This window comes from Narcine bancroftii, chromosome 7 (genome assembly GCF_036971445.1).
Source record: "Narcine bancroftii isolate sNarBan1 chromosome 7, sNarBan1.hap1, whole genome shotgun sequence".
Taxonomy (NCBI): Eukaryota; Metazoa; Chordata; class Chondrichthyes; order Torpediniformes; family Narcinidae; genus Narcine; species Narcine bancroftii.
Window position 1 is genome coordinate 29,032,065 of NC_091475.1, and position 23,604 is coordinate 29,055,668.

Below are 23,604 nucleotides of genomic sequence, written 5' to 3' on the forward strand. Positions count from 1 at the left end.
TTTATTCATTAATGTAAATTTGAGACCAAATCCTTTAATTGCCCTACTTGAATTAACTAAAATAACGGACTTGAATTTAACAGTCTCTCAATCTCATGTAATCTCCTTTGCTTCCCCTATTGCTAGACGTTCAATACTGATGAAATAGAAAGATGCTGTCCCTCCTATTCACACTCAATGGGTATCTGATATGATGGCATGTTTAACTTTGCAGGGGGAGTGGGGGGGGGGGGAAATCAGATGCTCTACCAATGTAATGGATTGAATTTTGTTTACATTTTATGGGGTTATTTTATTAATTATTTTCATAATTTATAAGATTACTCTGATATTCTGATTTTAGTCTTCTCTATATGGTAGTAAATTATATGCAACTACCAACAACTTCGGAATGGAAGAGGGTAGATTTTGTAGAACAGTAATTTTTTTAATTTTTCAATTAGCCATTATATATTTAAGTGCAGAATATGTTTTTTGTTTTTCTTCTAGTCTACTTGGTTTATATATCATTTTTACTACACCTGTATATGCCTTTTTACTCTGTTACAAGCCCAGAAGACCCCAAAACCCAGCAGCAATAGAAATTCACCAAGACAAATTGTTACCTAAATAAAAGTTGCTTTTAATTTTCTTTAAACATAAAAACAGGATCAAACTTTAACTTATTATTATTATTATTATTAACTTAACCCCCCCCCCCTTCTAATTCTAAGCACACATGTATGTAATGTGTATATGTTCAGGAATGTTTTTTGATTCATTGTCCAATCTCACTTCTCACTCCTCCAAGTTCATCAGTATCAGGCAATTCTTATACTGTGCACAGAATTTAACATTTATGAATTTTCACCAGGCTCAGGTGCTTAAAGTTAAATGGTTACCACTCAGGAAGGTTCTTGTTGGTTTCAGAGAGAGATTTGTTGCTCGTTGGACACACACACAAACTGATTTCCTCTGATCAGCCACTTCAGTGTCTTGCCGAAGAAATTTGCCCCTTCAAGGGTTTTCCAAATGGTAACCTCTTCCAGGTCACTGCGGAGTTCCTCTTGTTTCAGGAGAAACACTCTTGCCAGTCATTTCCTCTTGTAAGGACTACAAAGGTTTTCAAGAGACTGAACTCAGAACTCACAACCTGTGAGCTTTCAACCAGCCCGCCACACTGCTGCCTCCAAAAGCCACTGCAGAACTGAACTGACCTCTAACCCTCTCCCCAAGAGAAATCCTGTATCCACAGGCATTCTTCAAAGTGAGTGGAATAAAGTCACTGTGGACATAAAGTCTCTGCTTATGCATAGCTCTTGCATTTAAAATGAGATGTCTTCTGTGAAATGATTATGTCTGTTTGTGAAGTGTCCTACACTTATCTCTTAATATAAAATATAATATAACCCGTAACAATGTGTTTATTTAATGGATTTTATCTGTTTTTTATTATTATTAAAACAAAAATATTGAGAGGAACTCGGGTATGTCACCATTTGCAAGACTCAGACAAAGAGATGCAAATTTAAGCAAACTCATAGGCTCGTACATCATTACATCTGTCAAGTTACTGTTGAATTCAGAATAAGAGCATTAAAAGAAAAGGACAAAAATAGACACCTATTAGACAAGTTTAATTTATAGATTCCATTTTTTTTTTAAAACCTTGTCCTGGTTGGAGATTAATCTTTGTACATTCCAAAAAGAACCTGAAAACAGTGACAACCAAAAACAGAGGTAACATTCAACGATCACATTTTGAAAGAACTTCAACCTGCTTGTTGTTTCTCTTAATAGATTTTTTTTCCATTCTGAAACTTATATTGGCCAACACATTATTATAGTGTATTTATTTAAAAATATCTCAAACTAAATGCTGTAATAAATAAAGAAATCCAAAGTTAACATTTTCTTTGTCTATGCAACTTGAACTTTTTTTAAAAAAATTCTAAAACTGGAATAGAGATACCCCCAGGATCTAGGCTCACTGGAAATAAAATCAATATTTTCCTTTCAAAATGTGTAATAGAATGTTAATTAGCTCTAAATTTCATCTAAAAGGAAAATACTTTTTAAAATATTTTAGGTTACCCTCGACCAGCATTCACACTTTCTCACTATTACAGACACAGTTGAATTAATCAATATGATTTATTTCACACACAACATGACAATCAAAAAGTCTCTTTTACCCTATCAAGTTCAGGTAGGTTCATAGTGCTTGAAATAAAGAAACAACTCTCATTCCTACTATTCTAAGGCTCATAGTTCCATGTACCATTCTCAAAAAAGTCATGAGTGCATAGAACATATGGGGCACAGGAGGCAGCCATTTGGTACACTGTGCTCGTCATCTCAGCATTTTTAAGATTAACCCAATTGCACAGAATATCATGTGTTCAAGAAGATACTTTGGAAATGCAAAAAGGGCTTCTGCCTTGTACCTATTGCTACCTGCCCCTACATTCAGAAAACACAAATCAAGAAACTGTTGCTTTGCGAGTAATCATGAATGCAGAGTGAAGCTCCACTCTGCATCAGATCACCAGTAGTACAAGAACATGCAAGTCAGGCCGTTCTCAGAGTTCAAAACCATCCTACCAGCAAAACTAATGAGCAAACTGAAAGATTTGGGACTCTTCATCTCTCTGCAACTGGATCCTCTACTTCCTTATTGGCAGACCCAAATCAGTGTAGATTGGTAAAAAAATCAATTCTCATTAACAGTTAAATGACCATCCACATAGGAGTATCTCAAAGCTGCTCTATTCCCCACATCCTCATGATTGCATTGCAAACTTGGTTCAAACATAATTTACAAGTTCCCTAACAATTTCCCAATAACCGGAAATTATAAATACAGGATGGATATCAAATATCTGGTTAGGAGATGTGTTAGGTCTGCTTTGTTCATGAATGAGTGAGTCAAACACCAGACTGAGTAGAAATCAAGGTTCTTTGTTCTTTATTGCCAGATTGTAACACTTGCAACTAACAGTGTTAGTTGGAGAAGGCGCATTCTGCCGTTATCAGCAAGTGGTGTTTTTTATATACCTTAGGATACGTACTTAGTAAATTATCATACCATGACATTGTCCAATGAATAAACTGTTGCTGTCCCTCTCTGTGATGTGCCTCCTGATGTGCCTCCTGCACATCAATTTGTCATCCCCACTCTTATCTTGAGAGTACAAGGTCACAACTGCATCTTGTTACGGCCCAGCACTGGGTGACTCCCTCTACATTCCCAGCTCATGATGTTTTTACCTAACAGATGCAAGAACAATTTTGCTCTCAACATCAACAAAACCAAGGAGGTTAATGTGGAATTTAGGAAGGGGAAGCTAAGGGTCCATGCATCTGTCTGCATTGATGGTGGAGAGGGATAATCCCTTCAGGCTCCTGGGTACATACATATCAAAGGACTTCTGGTGCCAAAACATCCAAACAATCTTGAAGAAGGCACACCAAAGCCTCTGCTCAAGTCCAAGATTAGGCATATCATCAAATATTCTATCAAACTTCTGCAGATTTCTGTGGAAAGTATATCCATTGGTTTGCATTGCAACCTGGTTCGCTAATTCAAATGCTTAGGAATCATCAAGCAGCAATCATCAAGGATCCACAACACCCAGCACATGCTCTATTCTTGTTGCTGCCATCAGAAAAGAGGTCAAGGTGCCACAAGACTCGCATCATTAGACTCATCAACAACAAACTCAATCAGACTCATTTAAGGGCATGTATTTTATTGATTTTTATTTTCTCTGCATTGCATGCACTTTGTTTACATTAGTTATCTACTTATATTCATAATCTGTTTACATGTATATGCTGTGTAGATGCACTACCAATAAATGTTAATTCTGCCTCACCCACAGAAATAAATCTCAGGGTTGTACATGACGTCATGTACATACTCTTGACAAAAAAACCTGAATGCATATTGCTGCAGAGCAGCAAACATAGCCCAGTCCTTCTCAAAGCTTTTTCACATTGGCAGCCTGCTAAATTAGCACGTGAACAGCCAGTTTTGAAATACCGGTAGGGACGTTCACACTGGACCAAGAAAAAAAAAGTTCCATGCACCCTTTCATATTACCAATCCGGTATCACGGAGCTAAAGGGAACTCAACCTCTAGCGATGATATCCCGAGTGACGAATTATGTATGCACAGGCAGTGAATGCTTGTTCCATAAGGAGATTACCCACACCTCTCTCCAGCCCCTCATTCTCCCGGGGGGGTGGGGGGGGGGCGGTGTTATGAGTAAGAAAACAGATTTGATAGGTCTCAAAAGCAAGGACTCTGAATGCAGTTTTGTAGTAAATGATTTTATTTTCAAAAGATGGGCCACCATTAATGCAAAATTATTTTGATAAGAACTCTAATGCTGTACTCAAACCAACATTTTTAAAACAGGAAATGCACATGTATCCCATAAAATAATTCACTTGGAAACAAATTTTATACTTTCTGGTGCAACTATCAGGATAACGCAAAGAAAGCTCCATAAAGCCCTGCATAGTCGTGGCCAGGAGAACCCTCTCCAAAGTAAACCCACACAAGGCAGACAACATACCTGGTCAGGTAATGAAAGACTAAACAGACCAATTGACAGAGGTCTTCACAGACATCTTCAACACCTAACAGTCCATTGTTCCCGCAAGGTTTAAGACAGCTACCATCATCCCGGTGGTACCCAAGAGGGTAATAACAGATCTCAAAGATCCGACACTGATCTCCACAATTATGAAATACTTTGAGCGTCTGGTGATGGCATCAAAGCACACCTCCTAGAGATGCGGGATCCATTTCAATTCGCCAATAGAAGAAACCATACAACACAATGTTATAGCTTTGTCGCTTCACTCCGCTCTAGCCCACCTGGAGAATACCTTGTACACCAGCCTGCTGTTCATTGACTTCAGCTTGGCATTAAATACAATAATTCCCCAGAGACTGGTAGAGAAGCTGTACACGGTTGTACTCGACACCCCTCTCTAATTGGAATCTAAACCTCTTAACTGAAAGACCACAGTCTATCCAGGTCAGTAGCAGAATATCAAGCACCGTCACAATGAGCACTGGCGCACCTCAGAGATGTATGAACAGTCCACTCCTGTTCAAGCTACTGACCCTCGAGGTTCACTTAATCGTGGACACTCAACATCTCACTTGTCAGGAAGGCCAACAATGACCTCACTTCCTGAGAAGACTGAAGTGAGCAAGGCTACCAGTCACCTTCTAAAGCTTTTTCGAGACAGTCCTGGCTGACTAAACCATGGTGTGGTACACTTGCTGCAGAGAAATGGATCGGAGGTCAATCCACAAGATCATAAGTGAGACAGAAAGGGTCAATGGAGTCTCCTCCTCTCTCTACCCCCCCCCCCCCCCCACCAAATCAACATGATTTACCGGGATCATTGTCCGAAGAGAGCATGCAAAATCATCGAGTGCCACTTCCATCCTGGGGTCAATCCACAAATGATTTACCGGGATCATTGTCCGAAGAGGGCATGCAAAATCATCGAGTGCCACTTCTACCCTGCACACAGCATCTTTCAGGTACAGCTGCTCACATTGGGGGAAGAGATGCAGGTGTATTAGAACCAGGACCACCAGGCTAAGGAACAGCTTCTTTCCACAGGCAATGAGTATGTTCTCTGATCAAAGGAACTCCTCACACTAATCATCTAATACTCATTTGTGTAAAACAATATATATTCATTTTATAGATAAATACAGTACTTGTTTTGCATATATATTATTTGTCTGTATGTGTGTCTCCATGTTTAGCACTGAGGAGCAGAAAACGCTGTTTTGTCGGGTTATATTTTATCAAATGACAATAAACTTTAATTATTTATGCTTTGATAAGTAACCAAACTGATTGACACTAATAATTTTCTCTTTACTGAATATCCAACAACTCAATATGGCTGTAGTACTAACCTGCAAAGATATTCACTATTATTCAGCTTATCATGTATAGAGCAAAGAGTTGTTGAAAAACAAAATGTTGATATTCAATGCAGAAATGCAAGCTGCTCTCATTTTGTTCATGGCCAACTTTATACATTCTCTCATTGGGTTTGTACTCCAATCTCCTCTCTTGGCCAAAACAACTATACAAAATTTTAAACCACTAAGAGGAAATAAAGTACTCCATTGGGTGATTGCCAACATTTTCAAGTCTAAAAAACACTTATCTGTTGAAAACAGCAAAGCCACAAAGCTAGAAAACTGAGCCCAATGCAGAGTTAAAACTATACCACAAGCTTCACTACATTTCTGTCAGAAAGAGCAACAAGTTCTTAAATAATGAATTTTATTCCAATCTGTAAATGGTGTTTTGTAGAAAACACCAAATTAAAGTGTCTACCAAATATGCAAGAAAGCTACACTAGCCTCTCTCAAGGTCTGAGAGAATACTGTTACGGGATATGTTAGAATACTTATGGGAAAAGATGTCTTTAAAAAAGATAGATTGTGGGGGTTTAGTTTAGGTTACACCATAAACCAGGGGTGTCAAACTCAAATTCACGAAGGGCCAAAATTAAAAACTTGGACTAAGTCGAGGGCCGAACTAAATATTTATTGAAAAATTTCAACAACATCTGCATGTTTTCTCTTCTTTCAACATATGTAATGTTAAACTTTTTCTTATTAAAATAAATGTTTAATAATAATTTTGGATAAACTCTTTCCAGAAGCATTAACAAATGAGAAATAAAATATTCAATAAATAATATTTCTCTATAGAGGATTTGTCAAATGTTGCTAGTGTGCTGTCGAATAGTAAAATCTGAGGGCTATTGAGAATGTGGGAAAATAACATGATTCCTGAAACAATCAAATGGGTGACTGATTGTGGGCATGAACTCTAGCAGGGTTATTTGCCATGCCCTTTTTCCATTGGTACAGATATCCTTTGATTTACACACTTTTCAAGTTTTATGCCTAATGAGCTTGTATCCAGGTGCAGGACCATTTTTAACCAGGAATATATTTATCACTATGACATGAAACTATTAGAAGATCGTTTTATCCTGAGATTAAAGTTCATAATCCTTACTCAGGCCTGTGTGCGGGAGGGCGGGGTTTGCGGGTGATCGGGTTGGACAACGACAGTGCGGGGGCATCGGCTCTCGCTGCAGGGCGGCATCTCGGCGGATCAGCGGCCCCGTCACCGTGAGTCACTGATCGGCCTGCGGCAGGGAGGGGGAGTGGGCAACGGTCCTGGCGAGGTCAGGCCTGAGGCCTCCGGTTCCAGGCGCTGGGAAGCGGCCTTGGCTTCCCCTGACACCGGACAGGCCCCAAAACCAGAGTCCACGGTGAGACCCTGCAACGTAAAGAGGAGGTGGGGGGCGATTAGCAGGCTGACGCCAATGCATTCTGGGATTTGTTGTATTACTGTGCATGCGCTATACTGGCGCGGCGGCCAGCGGGCCACCTCTAATACATTTTTGAAATGATCTTGCGGGCCAAATATAATTATATCAAATTTGGCCCGCGGGCCAGAGTTTGACATGTGTGCCATAAACAGTAAAACGCCACAAAAGATGTCTCATTTAAAATGAAAGAGCATTGCTCAAGTGAGACATTGTATCACCAGTGACTTTGCAGACAATGGAACTGCTGTGGCAGTTCACCACGAGGCAGGCGAACAGGCCCCACTTGTAAGCCACGCGGCGGGGCAGCTGGCCAAAATGGCGCCGTCAGGGGTTTCCTTTCCTTCCAGCACGGGGCTCAGAAACCCACGCTGGGGGACCACGTGACACTCAGGTGACGTCAGTGCAGCCCAGCAGCCTGCAATAAACCAGTCTGCTCACTGAGCTCAACCCGTCTGGTTGTGTGTCTTATTGCAGGAGCAGTGCAGCAGCCACAAGGAGGTGCACATGTAACAATTAACAGTACAAGCAAACAGAGGGAGAGAGGGAGTTGTACAGTAACAGTTGAGGCTGCAAAATGGCAAGCAGGCAGCTTGTTGAAAACCCCATTTTGGTTGTGAGTTCTGACTTCAGCCTGTTCAAAGTCCTTACAAGAGGAAATGGCTGGCTAGAGTGTTTCTCCTGAAATAAGGGAAACAAGAGGAACCTGTGATCACCTGAAAGAAGAGGTCATCATTTGGAAAACCCTTGATGGGGAAAGTTTCTTCGGCAAGACACTGAAGTAACTGATTGGAGGAAATCAGTTGGTGCGTGTCCAACGAGCAACAAATATCTCTCTGAAACTAATGGGAACCTTCCTGAGCGGTAACCATTTAACTTTAAGCACCAGAGCCTGGTGAAGATTCATAAATGTTAAATTCTGTGGACAGTATAATAATTGCCTGATATCAGTGAACTTGGAGAAGTGAGAAGTGAGATTGGACAGTGAATCAAATAACTTTTCTGAACATATACACATTACATACATGTGTGCTTAGAATTAGAAGGGAGTCAAGTTAATAATGATAATAATAAGTTAAAGATTGATCCTTTTGTTCTGTTTAAAGAAAATTAAAAGCAACTTTTGTTTAACTATCATCTTGGTGAATTTTTATTGCTCCTGGGTTTTGGAGTCCTCTGGGCTTGTAACAATACCTTGTCAGCCCGAGGGATTTATCTACCCTTATTTGCTTTAAGACAGCAAGCAATTCCTACTCTTAGGTCACAGCTTCTTTGCCTCACTTCCATAAACTCCGTGCCAGTTTCCTGAGTAAATACTAATGCAAAAAACTCATTCAAGACCTGCACTACCTCTCCTGGTTCCATACATAACCAACACTTCTGATCTTCAAGAGGACCAATTTTCTCCCTCACTATCCTTTTCTCAATATACCTGTTGAAGCCCTTATGATTTTCCTTCACCTTTTCTGCCAGAGGAACCTTGTGTCGTTCTGATTTCCTCACACTTATTCTTACATTTATTATACTCAAGTACCTAATTTGCTTCTTGTTGCCTATACCTACTATGCATCTCTCTCTTCTTAACCAGATCACTAATATCCCTCAAAAATCAAGGTTCCTTATGCCTATTAACTTCGTTTTTAATCTTGACTGGAAAATACAAACTCGCTAAACCCATACTTCAACTTAGCCCAATCGAGTATCATCTGCTCGCAGATACATCTGTGGTCACTATAATGGTTAAATAAATATTTACATCAGGACTGACATTGGCAGGCATTAAGTCACACACCATGCATTCGACATGTGGGCTCAAATGCCAAAACAAAGCAATTGTGCTGTCAGCCGGATAATGGTACAGTATACGCCTAATTTATAGTACAGTACATGCAATTGAAATCTATATGTACTTTTTATTATTGTGTAATAATGTTAGTGTATACTCTATTTACTACAAAAAAAAACACCAATATTTTTCTAGTCTCAATAGCATACGAAACATCAACATCCAACATCATGTTCCACGCAGTTTCTTGTTTGCGTGTTATCGCATTGGCCAAATTTTATCTGAAAATATACCGTGCAACATGGCCCCTAAATGCCCCAAAGCAAGCCTCTGACAGAATCAAAGAAAAGACATGCCATCAATTTGGAAGAGGAGCTAAAGGTGATGTAGTAAAACTGTAAATATTACAGCACTTGACTTAGGATGGTCTCACTCAACCATAAGCACAATCTTGAAGAATCGAATGAAAATGACCCAGGCTGTTAAAGGAGCTCCACCAATGAAATCAACACTAATAACTGAGCAGCAAGAGGGGCCTATAGCTGATAAGAAGTTGCTTGCAACATAGATAAAAAAAATCAAAAATGCATATTCCCCCAAGCCAGATGACGATCACAGTAAAGGCTTGTGCCTCGTTTAAGATGCTGAAGGCAAAAGCTGGATGTGACTATGATGTGCAATTTAACAGCGTTTTAAACAGCATTTAAAATAGCGTTATTCTTTGCACAGTATTAAGGTGAGTCTGCAAATACTGATGTGAAGGCAGCTAAAGCTTTTGTGGAAGAATTGCATAGACTAATTGTAGAGGGAGGGTATTTACCTCAACAAATATTTAACATGAATGAAACGTCATTATTGAATGAACTTTCATCCATAAGGAGGCAAAAATCAATGCCTGGCTTCATGGCATTTAAGAACCGTACAACACTTGTTAGGTTGGATACAAGTTGAAATTGTTCTCTATTTGGCAGAGGGAAAACCCTTGGATGTTTAAAAACATTAACCAAAACACATTCCCAGTGCATTATCACAGCAACATGTCCTGGAAGACCCAGCAACATTTTGAAGATGCCTTAATTAACTGCTATGCTAGTGATGGAAAATTATTCTATGAAAGAAAATGTTACTTTAAACATTTTGCTATTTGTTGATAATGCTTCAGGACATTCCCCTTACATTAATGATCTCGATCCTAACATCAAAGTGGTGTTTCTCCATCCCAATAAAATCTCATTCATCCAACCTATGGATCAAGGGGTTACTGCAGTCTTCAAAGAAAGCTATTATGCAAAAAGAACATTCACCCAAGCAATTAGTGCAACTAAGGAAGCTACAACTGGATAAACATTCATCGTCTTTCGGAAAGAATGCAATATTTACACTGCATAAACGACGTTGCTTTGTCCTGGGATGAAGTCACCACATAGTGTATGAATGGCATCTGGAAAAAACCTTAAAAGCTAAGTGAACGACTTGAGGTTTTCAGAAAACAGAGAAAATGGCTAAAATAATGCTACTGTTGAACTGGCAAACAATTTACAACTTTATGTGGATGATGAAGAAACAAGTCAGCTGATAGAAATCATTCCTGAGGAATTGACAAATGAAGAGTTGATTGAACTGGAAGAGCAGCAAGTTGCATAGGGTGCAAGAGAAAAGAAAGAGGAGGAGAAGCCGCCAAAAAGATCAAGCAGAAATGTTTTCAATGCAGAACGTTACCTTTTGGAAGAGAGGAAAATAAATGATGCTATTGCTTGCTATAGGCAATTTTTTTTTAAGAAGAGGGAAACTAAGCAAATCACACTAGATATCTTCCTAAAAAAAAACCCATCTCCTCCCACAGAAGAGCCTCAGTAAAGTCCTTCAGGTGAAGAGACACAGGTCAGGGTGGAAGTATTTGATGATGACAAATGTGGGTGCAATTGAAAAGTAAACAAAAAAGGTAACCTATAAAATTTAAAGTATTCAGATAATTCCTTTGGTTTTATTGATTTTATTGAAGATAATACTGTACTGTACTATATGTTAGAAGAGCACGGGTGTAGTCCCTACACTCTGCAGCTGCCTTCACATCATACAATACTTCAGTACCAGTCATAGTAAATGCAGTAGACAGTCTTATCCTTATTACCGATGTATGTTTTTATATGTACTGTACATTCCCACTTCCAGAACATAACCCGGACTCAAGACAATGCATGGCTGTACTATCAAAATTTTGCCTTTGAAGGCCAAACATTTTGTCATTCAGTTATTTTTAGTTCTGAAGGAAGTGCTAAATTTTGGCCTTACGCTTCGTTTGCCAGAAACCAACCTTGCCCAATCCACACTTTCTAGATCCTTTTTCATTTCCCAGACTGCATCCAGTCTCTCCAATGTAGAGACCACAAGGGAGCACTGGATGCAGTGGACAACTCCTGCAGATTCACAAGTGAAATGTTGCTTCACTTGGAAGGACCATTTGGGACCCAGAATGGTGGTGAGGGAGGGGGTGTGAAAGCAAGTGGAGCACCTCCTGTAGTCACAGGGATAGTTGCCAAGGAGGCAGTTGGTGGAAGGGAAGAGTGGATGAGGAAGTCACTGAGGGAGCAGTCCCTGCAGAAGACGGAGAGATGAATAAGTGTCCATTGGTGGGATCATTTGTAAATGGCCAAAATGGCAGAGGATCATATTGCTGGATGCAAAGGCTGGTGGGGTGGTAGGTGAGGGCAAGCGGAACCCTGTCCTTGTTGCACATGCAGGCAGAGGGGTCCAGGGCAGAAGTGTGGGTAATGGAGGATATGCAGGTGAGGGCCAAGTTGATGGTGATAGAGGGAACGCCACGTTGTTTGAAGAAGGAAGACATCTCAGATGAGCTGGCATGGAAGACCTTGTACAACGAATAGATGCATCAGACGGAGGAATTGAGAGGAAGGAATGGAATCCTTACTGGGGACAGGGTGTGAAGAGGTAGCGGTGGGAGTTGGTAGGTTAGAAGAAATATTTGTCAAGAGTTTGTCTCCCAGGATGGAGACAGAGAGATCAAGAAAAGGGAGAGTGTTGCAAGAGATGAACTAAGTGAATTTGAGGTCAGGGTGGAAGTTGCATTCAAAGTGGATAAAGATGATGAGCTCATCATGGGTGAATGAGGCAGCACCAATAATCGTCAATGTAACAGAGGAAGAGTTGAGGAGCCTTGTCTATGTAGGCTTGCATCATGGACTGTTCCACGTAGCCAACAAAAAGGTCTGAAGAAAGTGGGATGAGTCAAATGAGAAGATATTGAGGGCGAGGCCAAATTCTGGCAGCAGGAAGAGGCTTGTGGTGGAGGGGGACTGGTGGGGTCTGTTGTTGAAACGAAGCGCAGGGCCAAAATTTAGCACTTACTTCAGAACTAAAAATAACTAAGAAAGTGGATGACAAGGAGTGTTCATTGGGATGAAGAGAGCTTTTGGCAAGTTCCAAACTCAGTGATTAAGAAAGGAAAGACAGGGAAATTTTTACAGTATGCAATTTCCCATTTGAATTGGCCGGTGGTTATGGTCGCATTTCCAGTATATCACACTTGGGCATGCAAATTTGATGCCATTTAAATATGCTCAATGAAAACAATGGAATCTCTATTAACCCTTTCTAGCTCAAGATATATCATCAGCTAAATTATTTCTGCTGTACAACAACAAATAGAGACACAAGTTGATTAAATGTATTGGCGACCTAATAATTTTCAACCAAGGAATCAAATAAATGTTTTACTTACCACTGAAATGCATTATAATGGAAGTAGACAATACCAAGGCCATATAAAAATGCAGCATTCTACAGGGGAGAAAATAAATAAATAACCTTGTATTGAATTCCAATAATTTAATCTTAACATTTGTTTCACCACACCAAAACAAGATAATTGTATTATTCATTGTATTCATCCATGTTGGCTCTCGTCAAAGTACCATGATATAAAAGCAAAGTATTTGATGTAAACATCTGGAAAGTATGATCTCCATCAAGCAGAGATGATCTCCTTGCTCAATGTTATTTAAACTTCAAATATAGTAGTTCTATATATCAAAATTAACAAGTACATTTTAATGCATTGGATGCACAAAATTCACACATCAAATTCAAACTGCAAAGACTAAAATGTTGGAAGAATCCGCTGGTGCAGCAACAATTGTGGAAAGGGATAAAAAATAATATTTCAGGTTAAAGACTTCATCGAAGCATGGAAGGATAAAGCCTTAATGCAGGTAAATTAGGATTAGTGTAGTGGGCAAAACTATCGGCATGGACATGGCAGCCCAAAGAAATAGCTTCTGTGCCATATGACAATATATTGACATTTGATTGGCTGAGTTCATCCAGTATGGTTGCATTTGTTTCAAATTGCGCACCTGCAATTTTATTTGCAATTCTGTGGCATTACTTTCTTAAAAAATGGAAAAGTAAATGAATGGCAGTGATTTAAATAAAACCCATGAAATAGCATAAAGAGAATTAATATGTTCTTGGATGAACAGCAATCACAAACATAATTGCTAAATTGTTTAATCCAATTAAAAACCTAGCAACAACTATCCAACAACACAACACTCTGCCTTGTGGTGATAGCTCCAGACACCACTCCATGCCATGGTCACTACTGTGTCACTTGGAAGGGTCATGGGTAAGAGGTGTACTGCTGATCAGTAGTATCATTATAGCTTAAACTGCTATAGATCGATACTTGCAGTAGAGCCGCACTTCATGACGATCAGGGGTCCCGAGAGTGTGCGTATACCTCTGTGGGTACTGTTTGTACCAGGGCTGTCTCCTGACAAATCAGGGGTCCAGGAAGAGTGTGCATTTCCCCTGCTATTGTGTGCGAATGTCAGCACCGCCTGAGTGAATTAGAAATTGTGTGCTAATGTTTTATTCCCGTAATGTTTCCCAGGCTCTCCTATAAATTGTGTGATAATAAAAGATGTGTGTGATTGCAACACCGAATTTCATGATCTGTTGATGACAATAAATTCTGATTCTAAATAATACAAACCTTCCAGTACTCAGACTGCAAACTGTAGTACCTCTGGTATGCAGATAATGCTGGAAGGGAAAACAAAAAAAAATTGAAAATTTATTAAGATTCAGATATTACAGATCCCAAACTAAAGCAAAAAAAAAAAACCCCAGCAAGTTAGGCAGATAAAGTAGAATAATTTTGACAACATTCCAGATATGAACTCTCCCAAATGACGAATTATAAAAATAAGAACAACATGAGCGACATTAAAATAAATTCTGGTTGCAAAATGACAAATGGAAAGGAATTTCCTTGGCAAGGGAGATGAAAGAATGTTCAGGAATTAATTGGATGACAAAACTGTATAATCTTAGTTAGTCAACATTCAGTGTGATAGAAGTGAGGTAGTTAAACTATGACCTGCCAGCTATACAATTTAAGTTTTTAATAAGCTAAAAGTAGTATGGAAAAATTTGGATTGGTTTGTCTCTAGAGTATCAGAGGCTGAGGAAAGATCTGGTAAGTTTTTTAAATTATAACAGGCAGAGACAGGGAAGATGGCCGGAGACTTTTCCTTAGGTGGAAATGTCTAATACAAGAGGGTATAGCTTTAAGGTGGGTGGGAGGTAGAAGATGCACAAGATAAAAGTCTCTTCCCTCCCTCCCTCCACCCTCCCCATATGGAACAAGGTACCTGAAATGCATTTCCAGAGGGGATGGTAGAAGCAGATGGAATTAGTTTAATTCGGCAAAATGGTTGACACAGATATCTAGACAAAGGGGGATGTTCCTGTGTTGTACTATTTTGGCTAAGCCAGAGATGCTGATATCCCACATTTAAATATTTAAATTAATGGTGTTTATATAAAAAAGAGGTGGCTGCAAAGGAATCAGGCAAAATGTTTCAGAATTTATGATGAGCATCAAACCAAAGACAGTTAAAACAATGAACATTTGATACATTATCAAAATCCTCACTATTTCAAATCAAGCTTATGGTGGTCTAACACACTAAAAGAAAGTTGCAAAGATCTGTAATCTGATTCCATGCATCCTGACATGGACATTAAATGAAGATAAAAGGTACATCATTGGGAGGATCAGGATGACCTTGCAGGATCAAGAACAAAACCACATTGATAAGGACTTCCACAGAAGTGTATTATGGCTTGAAGCAAAGAGTGATGCAAGGCAAAAACATAATAAATCACATTAAATGATTGTGAAAGATTGGCAAAAGCAAGAGACCATGTCACAGAGGAGATAGTTTGCAATTTTGCCTTGAGCAGTCCCAGTGATGCAATACAAAAGGCAAAGGAGGTTTGAAATAGAATCCTTGAAGGGCAAAAAAATACAAAATAAGACAACCCAGAATACACAGGAAAGAGTAAAGATCACATCATCACAAAAAAAGGAACAACTTCAAGAATGAAGTTATACGCTAATCACACAAAGATAAGCGTATACAGAGCCGTGGTCATACCGACACTCCTGTTCGGCTCCGAATCATGGGTCCTCTACCGGCATCACCTACGGCTCCTACAACGCTTCCACCAGCGTTGTCTCCGCTCCATCCTCAACATCCATTGGAGCGCTTTCATCCCTAACGTCGAAGTACTCGAGATGGCAGAGGTCGACAGCATCGAGTCCACGCTGCTGAAGATCCAGCTGCGCTGGATGGGTCACGTCTCCAGAATGGAGGACCATCGCCTTCCCAAGATCGTGTTATATGGCGAGCTCTCCACTGAGACAGAGGTGCACCAAAGAAGAGGTACAAGGACTGCCTAAAGAAAGCTCTTGGTGCCTGCCACATTGACCACCGCCAGTGGGCTGATATCGCCTCAAACCGTGCATCTTGGCGTCTCAGTTCGGCGGGCAGCAACCTCCTTTGAAGAAGACCGCAGAGCCCACCTCACTGACAAAAGACAAAGGAGGAAAAACCCAACACCCAACCCCAACCAACCAATTTTCCCTTGCAACCGCTGCAACCGTGTCTGCCTGTCCCGCATCGGACTTGTCAGCCACAAACGAGCCTGCAGCTGGCATGGACATTACCCCTCCATAAATCTTCGTCTGCGAAGCCAAGCCAAAGAAAGAAGTTATTTAAGTGGAACTGCATCTTTAGAAAGGGATCCTGATTAAGTCAGCTCACAGTGGTTTTGAGATGGAATTGCATCTTTGGAAAGGGATCCTGATTAAGTCAGCTCACAGTGGTTCTGAGATGGAATTGAATCTTTAGAAAGAGATCCTGATCAAGTCAGCTCACAGTGGTTCTGAGATGGCAGACGGAAAGATAACTGGTCATTTGCATTATCCCACAAACCATTTTAGTTACAAACATTGAATAGCTATCAAGTTAAAAGTGAACCCAAAGAATAATTAATAGCTAATTTACAATTGTACCCATCACCTGCTAAGAATTTATTCATAATACTCAATATTTAATAAACTGAACTTGGATATTAAAAAACTTCAAACTTTAAAATGGCATTTTACAGATTAGACAGTTGCTCATTCTGAGATATTCCCAAATAAATTAAATTTGTTCTGATTTTCATGTTTGGAAACACAAAAATATTGCTTATGGTCTTTGAAGAGACCAAAGGAACCATTATGTGAATTCATAAGACCCATTTCTGAGGACCATTCTCAGGCAACCACCCCTTCCAAAAACTGAAAACCACAACAGCTAAAAGTGTATGGCAGTCTATAAAATATCTAAATGGCATTATAAAATTGAAAAGCAAGAGTTCCTATACCTCACCATTTCTAACTTTGATTTTATGTCAACAATATCACACACTATCATTTTTTAATTCCACTTTGCTATTCAATTGTACACTACACTTCTTAACTTATTGGTCCACTGTATTCTTGAATAGTCATTTGTTTTGTTTTATTTATTGATTTTTATATCCATCTGGTTTTTTTTTAATCTTGACTTTTTTTATATATTTATTTATACAGCCGCTGCCTTCCAGAAAATTATTCCCAATTTTACAGAACGCAGTCTGTGTAAAAAGGCTGCAACGGGAATTCCCGTTGCAAAATTTTACCTCTGCAACCCTTAGACATTTTCATGGATCACCAGGAGTCTAGTTGAACTGCAGATGATCCACGAACAACAGGCGAATGAATAGGACATAAATAACACTTCAGGTATTTGGTCTAAATTTGCAGTGTGATGCGCATATTTGGTGTTTTGGTCATTCCTGCCTGGAAGGTAGGGAGACACTTCAGAGAGACACTTCAGAAAGAAAAAAAAAATGTAGGTCACATACATACATATATATATATATATATATATATATATATATATATACACATATACACACACACACACAAATATATGTACATAATTGAATAAACCCTGATCACTGTACATCTATTCTCATCTCTTTCACTGAATTACGCATCAGGGGTCAGGGCTTGAGCAGAGACAGAACCAGAAAGAACCCTGAATAAGCAAAATGCCCACTGAAATTTTGAGTCATTTTTATTGCAATTAAGCCAAATATATTGTCAACAAAGCCAGGAGCTGAAGCAACAGGCATAAATGAAAGATTGAACAGAGAGTCAGTTGCGGCAGAGATCGAGAAGGGAAGGCACAAGAAGGGCCCAAGTCCAGAACTCAAGAAACAACAAAACAGCTGGATGAAGTTTTCAGACTGAAGAGGTCTCAGCAAATGGTTTGAGAAGGGAGGCAAAAGGATACTTGTGAAATCAAGAGTGGCAGCTACAGAGCAGACAAAGCACTACAAAGATGACTTTAAGATGTATAAAGCAAATGGCTAATCCAGCAATTGATAAACTTTTCAGAGAGCTTGTTGGTGAATTTAAAAAACATCTGTTTGTAGATCAGCCCTTTTAGGATACAAGTACAGTAGGTTTCCAATTATCCGAAAGCAGTTCTACCAAAATTCTCAAATATCCAATTTTTTTTCACTCAGCTGAGACGTGACATCACAAGTTGAAAAAAGTTGAAAAATATTTTACCCACCATGCTCAAGTGGGGCTACAAGGAATTAGTTTTACAAAGGAGACATTTATCCACAGGTTACACATTGAAGGAAAGGATAATACTGATTATTTATCAATTGTCTTTTTTTTTTGCCATGAGTTACTGCAACGTTATGATAAATTGCGTTCTGGCATTCTCAGAATTTGAATTGAATATTGCGCTCTTTTCCAGCTCACCCGCCTGAACCACTCCCTCTGTCAAATACCCTTTCAGCGGGGCCGATGAAATTCTGCCGGAGGACAATCCCTGGGACTGTATGTGCAATTTTCTCCCACTTACAGGTGAGGTGAGACCTTGGACAGGATTGACAATAGTGGTGGGGAGGCGTCGGGGATCAGCGACAGCTGATACAAATATTCTGCTGATGCTACTGGGCCTGCTTAAAGAAATTTCTCAATTATCCGAAAAATCCATATAACTGATTTAGGGCAGGTCCCAAGCATTTCGGATAATCGGAAGCATGCTGTACAGGATTGTGATTTTCCATAATTTCCTAGGACCATAACCAGCAACTAAATAAACTCTTTAGGAAACCAATAATTTTGGCAATCATTTATGCTTTGATTTTGTTTTGGTCAACTAAATGCACAACATTCAAGAAAATTCAATCACTCCTTGTATAGTATCCAAACCACATAAATGAAGAACAATGCTGAACTCCCATCAGGTTTTGTTCCAGGAATGGACGAGAATTTTTATATATATATATATATATATATATATATATATATATATATATATAAAAGGAAAAGTAGAGGTCTTAAAGTCACATGTATAAATTAAAGGAGAAGGAAATTAAGAGTGGTGTGAGGACTTTTTGTGCAGTTCAACACTATCTGTGCATCACCTGCAGATTTGGTGGAGAAATTTAATATATATTATCCACAGTGAAAATAGAATTGCAAGGATACAGAGAACTGCCGGGGAATGGAAATATTGAGTTGCTCTGATGGAGAGCCAATACGGACACTATAAAAACAGGTTTTATTTTAATGTATTGCATCCATTAAATTATTCTGTTATGACCATTTCAAAAAAGGATCATACGTCCATATTTTCCAAAATATAACTTCAAAAGTTACAATCATATTTAAATTAATTATTAGTGAACAAGATATTTTTAAAAGGAAAAGTCGCAATTTGAACTGACATTCACAAGTCACAGCATTATACAGTATCGACTAGACAGCTTTAACTCAATGCGCAACATATGGACAATAAATTAACAAAATAGCAAAGGGCTTCCAAATATGATTACATTTGTCGCTTGGCAAAGAAAACTGCCAATATGAAACAGGGGAATCTTTACTTGTGGCCATCAAGTGAAGATGCCTAAAATCACATCTAAATCAAAACTGGTTTATGTGTCATCTTTAAGAATTAGAATAAAATTTCTTGCAGCTATTTTGAGACACTGCCCATGAAGTATAATTTTATTTTCCCAGTGAAAAGAACTTCAACCGCGCAGTTAAAAATAATTTCCCAAGATATTTGCAGTTCTCACATGTATTCTTTACAGGTCTTGACGCAAAATTTCTTTAAAAAGAAAAACAAGTTCCTGCTTTGGATAATAATTTAAACAATTTCATATTATTCTGACTAAAATCCTAAAACGGATACAAACACAAAATTATTGAATTACGACAATGCATCCTCGATCATTTGACAATTGCCTTTATTTATCTCCGGTATACACATCTGAAATATCTATTCAATATTCTTTGCATAGCTTTTATTTATTATACAAAACATCCCAGAAATGCAAATGAAATAAAGAATATGGATTACCTTTTGGATAATCCTCTAATAAGAGGTTGAAATGACCAAGCTGGCAAAACAATTCAGGGTCAACTTTTCCTTCACACTTCTTGATCACTGATTCAAAACAGTGAATCGCCTATAACAAAAAACAACAAATAATCAGAAGGCACATTAATTTAGAGGTCCACTTCTGGCCTATATCACACTGAATTCATATTTTGGAGATACAAGCCATGTGTTATCATCAAATCTACAGTTAATTCTTCATGAGGTAAATCAAAGAACAATTCTTATCCTTATTCTGGTAGTCAGGAACTCTGTACTTCAGAATAATACTGAAGATCCCATCATTGGGCAAATTCTTTTAAAAATATATACACAAAATTATTGCCATTTGCACTTCTCAGCCAACCTTAATAGCCTAGATGTATTTAACTGACAAAATGTCATTGGAAACAATTGATTTCTGGTTTTGGTATTGGATATATTAGATGAGCACAAAAAATTGACTGGAGCTTAGAACCTTAGCAATGCCTTTGTTTTCTCTAATGCAAGTATTCCTTTTTCTATCCTGAGTCACCAAAAATGTTTGCACTTCTCGCACTAAGTTACACTTACTAATTAGCCATAATTACTTATTTTTGACTCTCAATTAAGTAAAACCTCATTGGAACATGGGAGGAATCCAGAGGAAACCTATGGGGACATAAAGAACACACAAACTCATTCAGGAAGCAGAGGGGGTGATGACAAGCTATAGTGAGAGACACACCCAAAAAGCAAGAGACAGGTAACTGGGTGACTGTTCGGAGAAGAATAGACAGACATTGCAGAGCACCCCTGTGGTTGTTCCCCTCAACAATAAGTATACGGTTTTGGATACTGTTTTTTTGGGGGGGTGGGGGGGAATGATATACCAGGGACAGGTTATAGTGGTTATGTCTATGGCACAGAGTCTGTCCCTTCAGCTAACAGGGAAGGGGGGGGGGGGGGGGGAAGAGAAGAGGAGAGCTATAGTGATTGGGAATTCAATAGCTAGGCAAATATATTGGAGGTTCTGTGAAAAAGATCAAGACTCCCCTATGGTATGTTGCCTCCCAGCTGCAAGGGTCAGGGACATCTCATAACGAGTAGAGAGTATTCTGAACCAGGAGGATGAGCAGCCAGATGTCATGGTCCAAGTTGACACCAATCACAAAGATAAAAGTTGGGATGACATCTTGAAGATGGAAGAAAGGGAGTTAGAAAGGAAGCTGAAAAGCAGGACCTCAAGGGTGGCAATCACGGGATTGCTTCATGTGCCACATGCAAGTGAGGGCAAGAAAAAAAGTCATGGCAGATGAATGCACGGCTGAAGAGCTGGTTCAGGGGGCAGGGGTTCAGATTTGTGGATCATTGAGATCTCTTCTCGGGAAAGAATGGCCTATACAAAAAGGGCAGGCTGCACCTGAACTAGAGATGGATCAGTATCCTAGTGGGCATGTTTTCTAGAACTGTTGGAAAGAGTTGAAACAAGTTTGGCTGGGGGATGGGAACTAGAAATCTGGGGGAAAGAACAGAGCAGATAGTGGAAAGTGTTGTGGGCTTGTGAGGAAGGACAAGCGGGGAGGAAGCATTCATAGCAAGAGGATTTGAGTACAAGAGTACAGAGATCCTGCTACAGCTGTGCAGGGCCTTGGAGAGACCACATGGGGAGTACTGCGTGCAGCTTTGGTCTCCTTATCTGAGGGAGGACATCTTCATCATGGAGGAGGTGATACCAGGGATGGAAGGACTTGCAAATGAAGTAAGGTTGGATTGACTAGGCTTGTATTCTCTGGAATTTAGAAGGGGGAGGCAGGAGATCTTATAGAAACATATAAAAGGGTTTAGACAGACTAAGACGCAGGTAGGTTGTTTCCAATCCTGGGAAAAATCAGAAGTTTCTTAGGTCTGAGATGAGGAAAAATTTCTTCTCTCAGAGGGTGGTGGATCTGTGGAATTCTTTCCCACAGGAAATAGTTGAGATCAGTTCCTTGTCAATATTTAAGAGGTTAGATTTGGCACTTGTGGCTAAAGGGATCAAGGGGTAGGGGGAGAAGGCAGGAACTGGGTACTGATCAGCCATGATCATATTGAAGGGCCAAATGGCCTACTCCTGCACCTATTTTTCTATGATTCTGTAAAGCAAAATGAAATTAGTTGAAGAGTTTGAAATATGTCTATTTCAATACAATGAGTATTACGAATAAGGGAGATGAACTTAAGTGGCCACACTACAGCACCTAGGCCAACTGTAGCCTACTTTTAAGTGGCCCAGGATGAATTTAAAATAAAATGGAATATGGTTCATTAGAATATAGTCTCCAACAATAAACTGCATTGAATGTACATTGCAGTTCTTAGTTTCAACACTGGATGTCACTGCCATTTTGAACAACTTTCCTTTCCACTCACATATCACCGTAATTAATTCCTATGCCACAGGTGCTCTGTAAAGGGATAACTTAAGGTGGTATGCGAGTGGAGAAAAAAGTTGAGAACCACTGCTCTAGACCTAATTGTTACTGAAACATTTTGCATGAGAAAAAATGTCATTAGCCCATTTCCTTTGGAGTTATGAAATCGTGCACATAACGAGTCAATTAGGTATGATTAAAACAGTGGTTCTCAACCTCTTTCCCCCCCCCCACCCCCCCACATACCACCTTAAGTAATCCCTTACTAATCACAGAGCATCGATGGCATAGGGTTGATTTAAAATGGTATGCAAGTAGAAAGAAAATATTTGGGACACCCTGAACAAGACCAACCATTGCAATGTTACTCTGGTTTACCTCAGTTAATTAAAAATGGTAGACCAAAAATAGCAAGGGAGTGGTGAAAATTTCAGAGACGGTGGGAAACTGAATACTTTTTCACAGAAGTCAAGGAGAAATGTGTGTTTGATTTGTAAGGAATCTGTGAACTTTAATAACCAGTCTTTAATAGTCCACATTGGCTATTTACACATTGCATCATAATCATTAAGGTGGACACTTAGGCCATGAATTGCATTCACTAAGAGAAATACAAAAGTCTGCAGACACTGTGACTGTAGAAAAACATACTGAAATGCTAGAGGAACTTAGCCAGTCTTTTCAGCAAGGGGACAATTGGTGGGGAGAGAGGAGTGGATAAGGGAGACACAGAGGGAGTGGTCCCTGAGGAAGTCGGACAGGGGAATGAGTCTAGTGGTGAGTTAACATAGTAGGTGGCAGAAATGGCAGAGGAGGATGTGTTGGATGAGGAGGCTGGTGGGGTGGTAGGTGATGACAAGAAAAATCCTTGCCTTGTTGAGCATGGGGGGCAGAGGTGTGGGCAATGGAGGATATGCGGGTGAGCGCCAAGTTGATGCTTGTAGAAGAAAAACCACATTGTTTGAAGAAAATGGACTTCTCTAATGATCTGCCATGGAAGTCCTCAACCTGGGTGCAGATGTGACAGAGGAATTGAGAGAATAGAATGACATCCTTGCAAGGGACAGGGTGGGAAGAGGTGTAGTCCCTCCCTCCCCACCAATCATCCTGTGATCGAAGGAGATGCTTCACTTGTGCCCACACTTTCTCTCTCACCACCATTCGGGGCCCCAAACAGTCCTTCCAAATTAAGCAGCATTTCACTTATGAATCTGCAGGGGTCATCTACTGCATCTGGTGCTC

General features: G+C 39.5%; 1 protein-coding gene across 9 annotated transcripts in view; it reads right to left on the reverse strand.

Annotated features, from left to right (window-relative positions):
• kdm6a (lysine (K)-specific demethylase 6A) overlaps positions 1-23,604 on the reverse strand; it is a 317,187-nt gene that overhangs the window by 145,403 nt on the left and 148,180 nt on the right. For all 9 annotated transcript variants that reach the window (XM_069889290.1, XM_069889289.1, XM_069889297.1 and 6 more), the window contains 3 exons: positions 19,952-20,060; positions 14,176-14,225; positions 12,901-12,959 (listed from right to left, as the gene is read on the reverse strand). In XM_069889290.1, the coding sequence (XP_069745391.1) occupies positions 12,901-12,959; positions 14,176-14,225; positions 19,952-20,060 (218 nt within the window). The remainder of the gene's footprint in view (positions 1-12,900; positions 12,960-14,175; positions 14,226-19,951; positions 20,061-23,604) is intronic.